This window comes from Eutrigla gurnardus (assembly GCF_963514095.1).
Source record: "Eutrigla gurnardus genome assembly, chromosome: 11".
Lineage (NCBI taxonomy): Eukaryota > Metazoa > Chordata > Actinopteri > Perciformes > Triglidae > Eutrigla > Eutrigla gurnardus.
This window is the reverse complement of record NC_139925.1, coordinates 6,585,421-6,593,652: the sequence shown is the minus strand read 5'-3', so window position 1 is coordinate 6,593,652 and position 8,232 is coordinate 6,585,421. Positions and strand designations below refer to the sequence as shown.

At 50.5% G+C, this 8,232-nt stretch overlaps 2 protein-coding genes across 2 annotated transcripts; one reads left to right on the top strand and one right to left on the bottom strand.

The window, feature by feature from the left end:
• Positions 1–130: 130 nt before the first annotated feature.
• Positions 131–5,283, top strand: LOC311020701 (uncharacterized protein; the record flags this gene model as incomplete). Its single annotated transcript, XM_084020910.1, has 10 exons — positions 131–310; positions 1,709–1,780; positions 2,114–2,178; positions 2,304–2,390; positions 2,585–2,720; positions 2,870–2,977; positions 3,122–3,155; positions 3,320–3,438; positions 4,735–4,878; positions 5,047–5,283. Exons 1-10 carry the CDS (start codon positions 206–208, stop codon positions 5,281–5,283), a joined length of 1,107 nt encoding a protein of 368 aa, XP_083877036.1. The 5' UTR covers positions 131–205.
• Positions 5,284–5,406: 123 nt separating this feature from the next.
• LOC311021301 (zinc transporter ZIP9-like) lies at positions 5,407–7,518 on the bottom strand. The gene is made up of 6 exons (XM_084021761.1): positions 7,245–7,518; positions 6,933–7,038; positions 6,594–6,815; positions 6,248–6,333; positions 6,028–6,162; positions 5,407–5,945 (listed from the first exon to the last, which is right to left on the bottom strand). Exons 1-6 carry the CDS (start codon positions 7,338–7,340, stop codon positions 5,685–5,687), a joined length of 906 nt encoding a protein of 301 aa, XP_083877887.1. The 5' UTR covers positions 7,341–7,518; the 3' UTR covers positions 5,407–5,684.
• Between the last annotated feature and the right edge of the window lie 714 nt (positions 7,519–8,232).

Genomic DNA, 8,232 nt, shown 5'->3' with positions numbered 1-8,232 from the left:
AGTAGAAGGGAAATAGAAGAAGATGCGTGTAGAGATCGTCAAGGATGGTGCTGCGTGCTTACTACCTTGTACTCAGTATACATATAGGTCGGTCTCCTGTGCTTTATACTACTTGCAACATAACACAAATAAGGCAGAAAAAAGATGTTTTCAGCCTCTAAGATATGGAGCTTTCCTGTTTCCCCTCTGTTTAACACCAGTTTTCATGCTTCAAGAGGTTCTCTTCCACAGTGATGAAGACAACAGCAGCCGAGGACACAGGAGGAAGATGTTTCTGATCCCATGCGGAAACATGTGGCAGCTCAGAAAGGTGGGATGAAACAACCGCAGTGCCGTCCTCTATATTACCAAAACATGCATGTTCTCCAGGGTAAGCGTGGGTTCTCCGGGTTCTCACAGTCCAAAGACGTGGGATAGGTTCATTGATGACTCTAAATGTCCCGTATGTGTGAATGTGAGTGTGAATGGTTGTCTGTCTCTACATGTTGGACCCTGTGATGGACTGCCTTCGCCCAATGACAGCTGGACTTCATTCACCTCATTCATTTTTAGTTTTTCTATGAAATGAAGGTGTATTGTAAGGCCAACAATACTACTACTGATACTAATACTACTACTAATAATAATAATAATAATGATAATAATAATTAAATAAGTTCATATGAATAAATCATATAGGCCTAATAATAGTTCCCGCTTATGGACGCGTTGTTAACGTGTTAGAATTCACCTGTGTTCATTTGAACTGGATGGCGTCCATAACAACGCGTTGTTGTTGACGTGATAGAACGCACGTGGATTCGAACCATAACACAGAATGACGTCAGCCACACCTCACAGCCAATAACACGGGGGGGATTAGAGATCAGATCGCCAGCAGACCCGACCGAGACAACAAAACTTTTTTTTCCCACGTCCTCGAAAACGTTAAACCATCACATCTAGCGATCTAACACAGCCGTCGGTCACTTGTAACGTAAGTACAGAGGTGACACGTGGTCATACGTGTGCTGCTTTGTCAAAAGTATCGTCAGCAAAACTGCTCAAAATAAGTATTTATCATTTTCGTGATTTTACATCCTAAAAAAGTGTCTCAACGTCAGCTTCTTGTCAATCCTTGTCACAGGTTGCACGTTGTCACTGTGACAATGAATATTTCAGAAGAAGTAGAAATGTACGTAAACATGCAGGAGAGTCAGGATTATAAAGAAGAAGACTTTTCGCCTATCATCTCTGCACTCATCCAATGGTGGGACAGGCCCAGTCTGCCAAACGCACCTCCTCCTCCTCCTGTCCCCGTTGGGACACAAGTAACTGTCCAGCCACAGCTGAGCAGCTGTATAATTGATGTGTGCACCCCCCTGGGAGCGGCTCCACACAGCCTTGAGCAGCCCGGTGTCCTGCACTGTAGTGCAGGTCCACATAGCCAGGCACTGGTAAGAGACTCAGTAGAGGTTAGGGACAGTTAGCAGAAGAGTTGCATTAAAAAAAGAGGAGGTTCCGGTTTTGGGACTCTGGTCAGACCAAAAAAGGGAGTTTGAAGACGTGAATGTGTGATGGGCATTTCTTTGACTGTTTTCTGAAATCCCACACACCAAAACGGTTAATCAAAAAGATATGAGACGGATGAATCGATAATGAAAATCTTCAGTTGCAGCTCTTTTGAGTGTTGGTGTTTTATGGCTGACTGACCTTCTTGTCTTCACAGAACCTGCCATATGGGGTTGTGCCGTACCTCCCCAGTGGAACAGCCAGGAGTTACCCTGCTGCTCCACAAGCAGTAAGACACACACACACACACACACACACACACACACACACACACACACACACACACACACACACACACACACACACACACACACACACATTTGTGTCCTGTAGTTCAAACTCCAATAGAAAACACAGTTTAGAAGGATTTAGAAGATGAGGCTGTACATGAACCTGTTCGATCAACCTGAAGGGACTAGAGGTTGAAATACCAATTTTGCTAAAACCTGGTCCACTGCATCTCTCCTTGTTTTATATAAGGCTAATGTTTAAATAAATCAAATACAATCCAGTACAACCATCAGCATGTCTAACCAGCTGCTCTGTGTGTGTTTGTCTCCAGCTGAACCTTCCAGTGGTGCATCTACCAGAAGAGGTATCAAAGAACTTGACCCCTATTGGATTCGCGTAAGTAACACACACACACACACACACACACACACACACACACACACACACACACACACACACACACACACACACACACACACACACACACACACACTAACATGTCTCCGTCTCTCTGTGTGTAGAAATGGAAATGTCCTGTATGGCTACGTTCCTCCTGCCTCTGCAGCTCCTCCTCCTCCTCCTCCATCATCTCAAACTTCCCCATCAAAGTAAGTCCACCTTGTATTGAATTTCTTGCAGCTGTTGTCTGATTGCAGACCTTATTTGTCCACCAAGATTGCATTCATATTATTATTAGACTTTTTTTAATGGAACAACACAGAAAAGGATGTCTTGTATTATTCTTGCTCATTTTAACGTTCTCTCTCTAAAGTTGTACTTTATTTTCCCTGTTTTTCCACAGTGCGGAACATGATCAGCCGTACATAAAGAAGCCCCCCAACGCCTTCATGCTTTTCATGAAGGAGCAGAGGCCCACCTGCAGCCCTGAACTGCAGAGCCGGGGCAGCTATGTCGTGAACAGCGTCCTGGGGCAGAGGGTGAGTGTGTTAGCTCAGATGCACCGTGGGGGTCTCATTAATGTGATTCCGTGTGCATATTAATACAGCTGCTAATACGTTTTGTGTTCATGCGACCTGTAGTTGTGTGTCGCGGTGTGTGCTGACAGAGTGTTGTCGTCTCTCCACAGTGGAAGTCGCTGTCCAGAGAGCAGCAGATGAAATACTATGCAGAGGCAGAAAAGGAGAAACGCCTCCACGCACAACTCCACCCCGAGTGGTCCTCCACCGACAATTACGTATGTACATTCTGCTGACGTACAACTCATACATGTTAAACACCGGCACACGAGAGCTTGTAAACAAAAAGGCACTGAAAAGAGTCTTACGTTTGTGTCGGCTCATGGCAGATCGAAAGTCTAATGTGTTGTTTTTTTGTGTAGGGCAAAAAGAGGAAGAGGGACAGGAGCAACGCAGGTTAGTCAATATGTCTGTGGATGTCAAATGGGATGTAAACTCACTGAGGGATCATGTTGGACGATGTTAGAACGTTCAAAATGGAGAGAAGAGGAAGCAGCACCTTTTACCACGTGTTAACAAGTCTTAGTGGATTGATCAGTGTTTTTGTTTGTTTGCTGCAGCTTCTACATCTGGAGAGCTCCCTCCCACCTCCAACCGACGTGTGACGGAGCCCTCCTTCTCCTTCTCCTCCAACCGACGTGTGACGGAGCCCTCCTTCTCCTTCTCCTCCAACCGACGTGTGACGGAGCCCTCTTCCTCCTCCTCCTCCAACCGACTTGTGACGGAGCCCTCTTCCTCCTCCAACCGACGTGTGACAGAGCCCTCCTCCTCCTCCAACCAACGTGTGACGGAGCCCTCCTCCAACCGACGTGTGACGGAGCCCTCCTCTTCCTCCAACCGACGTGTGACGGAGCCCTCCTCCTCCTCCTCCAACCAACGTGTGACGGAGCCCTCCTCCTCCTCCTCCAACCAACGTGTGACGGAGCCCTCCTCCTCCTCCTCCAACCGTCGTGTGACGGAGCCCTCCTCCTCCTCCTCCTCCAACCGACTTGTGACGGAGCCCTCTTCCTCCTCCAACCGATGTGTGACGGAGCCCTCCTCCTCCTCCAACCGACTTGTGACGGAGCCCTCCTCCTCCTACTCCAAACGACGTGTGACGGAGCCCTCCTCCTCCTCCTCCAACCGACGTGTGACGGAGCCCTCCTCCTCCTCCTCCAACCGACTTGTGACGGAGCCCTCCTCCTCCTCCAACCGACGTGTGACGGAGCCCTCCTCCTCCTCCAACCGACGTGTGACGGAGCCCTCCTCCTCCTCCAACCGACGTGTGACGGAGCCCTCCTCCTCCTTCAACCAATGTGTGACGGAGCCCTCCTCCTCCAAACGACGTGTGACGGAGCCCTCCTCCTCCTCCAACCGACGTGTGACGGAGCCCTCCTCCTCCTCCAACCGACGAGTGACGGAGCCCTCCTCCTCCTCCAAACGACGTGTGACGGAGCCCTCCTCCTCCTCCAACCGACGAGTGACGGAGCCCTCCTCCTCCTTCAACCAACGTGTGACGGAGCCCTCCTCCTCCTCCAAACGACGTGTGACGGAGCCCTCCTCCTCCTCCAACCGACGTGTGACGGAGCCCTCCTCCTCCTCCAACCGATGTGTGACGGAGCCCTCCTCCTCCTCCAACCGACGAGTGACGGAGCCCTCCTCCTCCTTCAACCAATGTGTGAGGGAGCCCTCCTCCTCTAACCGACGTGTGACGGGGCCCTCCTCCTCCTCTAACCGACGTGTGACGGAGCCCTCCTCCTCCAACCGACGTGTGACGGAGCCCTCCTCCTCCAACCGACGTGTGAGGGAGCCCTCCTCCTCCTTCAACCAATGTGTGAGGGAGCCCTCCTCCTCCAACCGACGTGTGACGGAGCCCTCCTCCTCCAACCGACGTGTGACGGAGCCCTCCTCCTCCAACCGACGTGTGAGGGAGCCCTCCTCCTCCTTCAACCAATGTGTGAGGGAGCCCTCCTCCTCCAACCGATGTGTGACGGAGCCCTCCTCCTCCAACCGACGTGTGAGGGAGCCCTCCTCCTCCAACCGACGTGTGACGGAGCCCTCCTCCGCCTCCAACCGACGTGTGAGGGAGCCCTCCTCCTCCAACCGATGTGTGACGGAGCCCTCCGCCTCCAACCAATGTGTGAGGGAGCCCTCCTCCTCCAACCGACGTGTGACGGAGCCCTCCTCCTCCTCCAACCGACGTGTGACGGATCCCTCCTCCTCCTCCAACCGACGTGTGACGGAGCCCTCCGCCTCCAACCGACGTGTGACGGAGCCCTCCTCCTCCTCCAAACGACGTGTGACGGAGCCCTCCTCCTCCTCCAACCGACGTGTGACGGATCCCTCCTCCTCCTCCAACCGACGTGTGACGGAGCCCTCCGCCTCCAACCGACGTGTGAGGGAGCCCTCCTCCAACCGACGTGTGATGGAGCCCTCCTCCACCTCCAACCAACGTATGACGGAGCCCTCCTCCGAAATCGATAAGTTAGGCTTTGAACACAGACGAGTTACTAAAATGGCATTTCAGCTGGCAGAGCAGTTTTAGCCTCATGTTTTTTTCTGTTACATTGTATATTTTTGTAAAAAGAGTCTGTAAATTAAATAAATTGTAAACCTTTTTTACCTTTTTGTGCCCATATCTCTAATCAACACTGGTGGTTGTCTACTTTTCCTCAAAAACATGTGTTGTGTGTGGAAATAAGAAATAAACTAAAAAGAGCAGAACATTAAGCAGAATGAGCAAACATGTTTTTACTTCCCATAAACTACAAAGAGGGAACCGACAAAGAGAGCGGTTCCTAAAGTGTCAGAGGCAAAGATTCAATTAAGCATCTGCATCTGGGAGTACCTGCTTGGAAACCACAGATATGTACAATATTTGGCAGATATTATTCTTTTAGGCGTGGTGGCAGTCGCCCTACACATAATTGCCCTGACGCATCTCAATCAGTCATCATGCAGCCCGAGGGCCAGCAGCATCGGGATCCCAACCCCGAGGACCAGAATGAGGCTCTCCAGGAGCCCCAGGTGTCGCCGGTGGTGGGCCTCGGCCCCGGTGTTCTGCTCGTGGTCCGAGTGGGGATGGGCCGTCCTGCTGCTGCTGACCTCGGGGAGAACGTGCACCGTGGCCACGTAGAGGAAAGTCCCGGCCGAGAAGAGCATCCCCACACCTGTCGCAATGAGCCGGTTCTGAGACGAGCGGGCAGACTGCAGACGCAAACACAACGGATCAAATAACGTTGAAACTGTAGGAAAATAGACCCAAGATGGCTGAAGGGTGCTTTCTTACCGCGTGTAGTATGATGTAAGTGGGGACGGCAAGTAGAGGTGCTGCAGCTGAAAAGGCCAACAAATGTCCCTGAATGTGCTTTTTTTCAAGGCCAGCATGCATCAAAAAAGAGACCAAACCAAAAGCTGCAGGCGCCTAGGAGATAAGAGACCATCTCTATTACATGTCCTTACATCCTTCTATACATCCTTCAATGAAACGTTCTGTCAGGGAAACTCACCTTGTGTAGGATCACTGCTAAAAATACTACAACCTGCACCGTCACTTGACCCGTGGCCACAGCTGCACCCAGAGCGAATCCATCAGCTACAATGCAAACAACATCAGATTCATGGGCTCAACAATCTAAATAAACTACATGTACATCAAACTGGTGGATGAGTGTCATTTAATGTGTCTGTTTGCTGCCAAGAACAAATAAGGGTGTGCGAGGAAAAGTAGGGCACTTGCAACATGAGATCACAAGAGGAAATTAACTCCAGGGCATTGTTGGCTGGAACTCATGAAACCATTGTGTGCTTTAGACAGACACAATAACACAGTATAATAAATGGTGTAAAAGTTACCTGCAGCGTGAATAACCAGCCCCAAAGTGGCCGTGATGCCCACACTGTTGGATAATCCAGTCGTCTGGTCTGAGAGGTAACTTCCAATCTGATCCACTACGAACATTAGGATGAACCCGAAAGTCAAAGAGACCCCGATGATGAACTGAGGTGGACGGTCCGTCTCTGTGGACGTTGCATTTGTATTGTTCAGACTGGATGGGACATGAGGGGGGGAGGATGCTGCAGGGAGAAGGATTTGAGATTTTTAAATAAAACATAAAAGACAACAAGGAAGAACAGCTTGTGCTTCATCGCTGATGTCACGAGGCGAGGTGAGGCGAGGATGGCTCGGCTCACCTCTCCACGACTCTCCCAGTAAGTCCACTCCCTCAGGGATGGTGATGGCCAGCGCTGTCCCACACAGGAGTCCTGCCCCCAGGATGGACACGAACCGCATGCTCCTCTGTGGAGCCACACCAGATTTAAATCAATACAACCATATACATAATTGTATCATAATTATTGTGTAGTTATATAAATATAAATATTCTAATAATATTTAAATTTGACATGCAATAGCTGGAGGGAGTTCTCAGATTTCCATGGTAATAAACACAAGAACGTCAACAACATCCTCCAACAAAACAACAAAGGAAGAGAAACACTAACCTCGGAGAGTCTGAACAACAGTGGGATGAATCCCAGCGCAAAACAACCCACAAACATCGCCACCGACATTAAAGTGATAGCCAACCATCCTTCCATGACGGCGTCTCCTCCTCCTTCTCCTTCTCCTTCAGAAGTGATGATGTGCTACATCTTATCGTCGCTTCTGCTGGAAGCTGACAGTCCGTTCTCACCGGGTCACTTGTTGCAACCCACAATACCTGCGTGCCATTCTGCATTCCATGTCACGCCTCGAGGTTTCACTGAACACCACTGCAGCAGCAGCAGGAGGAGGAGGAGGAGCAGCAGGAGGAGGAGGAGGAGCAGCAAGAGGAGGAGCAGCAGCAGCAGGAGGAGGAGCAGCAGGAGGAGGAGGAGCAGCAGCAGCAGGAGGAGGAGCAGCAGGAGGAGGAGGAGCAGCAGCAGCAGGAGGAGGAGCAGCAGGAGGAGTAGCAGTAAGAGGAGGAGCGGTAGGAGGAACAGCAGGAGGAGGAGCAGTAGGAGGAGCAACAGTAGGAGGAGCAGCAGGAGGAGGAGGAACAGCAGGAGGAGGAGCAGCAGCAGGAAGAGCAGTAGTAGGAGGAGGAGCAGCAGTAGGAGACAGCAGGAGAAGCAGCAGCAGCAGGAGGAGGAGTAGCAGTAAGAGGAGGAGCAGTAGGTGGAACAGCAGGAGGAGGAGCAGTAGGAGGAGGAGGAGGGGGAGGAACAGCAGCACCCAGTGTCGGACACTGAGAACTGCCAAGGCCCGCCCCATCAGATCTGGTCCTCCAATCATCGACCTCCATTCTTCCAGCCTCAAGTATAGTAATGCATCATAAGAGCTTGAGAAACAGTGTTTCCACGACAGGACAGGAATAACAAAAACAACAGTTACCTGTGTTGTCAGTTATTAGATCATTTTACCTCTTTGAGCAGCCAGACGTAATATAATAATATAATAATATAATAATGCACACGAAGGTGCTATTCTGAGTATGAAGTGTGCTCACAC

Coding starts and splice junctions, on each gene's coding strand:
- LOC311021301 (XM_084021761.1), bottom strand. CDS start 7,340: ATGGAAGGATGGTTGGCTATCACTTTAATGTCGGTGGCGATGTTTGTG. Junction 7,039..7,244: donor TGTTGTTCAGACTCTCCGAG/GTTAGTGTTTCT, acceptor GTGGCTCCACAG/AGGAGCATGCGGTTCGTGTC. Junction 6,163..6,247: donor TAGCAGTGATCCTACACAAG/GTGAGTTTCCCT, acceptor CTTATCTCCTAG/GCGCCTGCAGCTTTTGGTTT.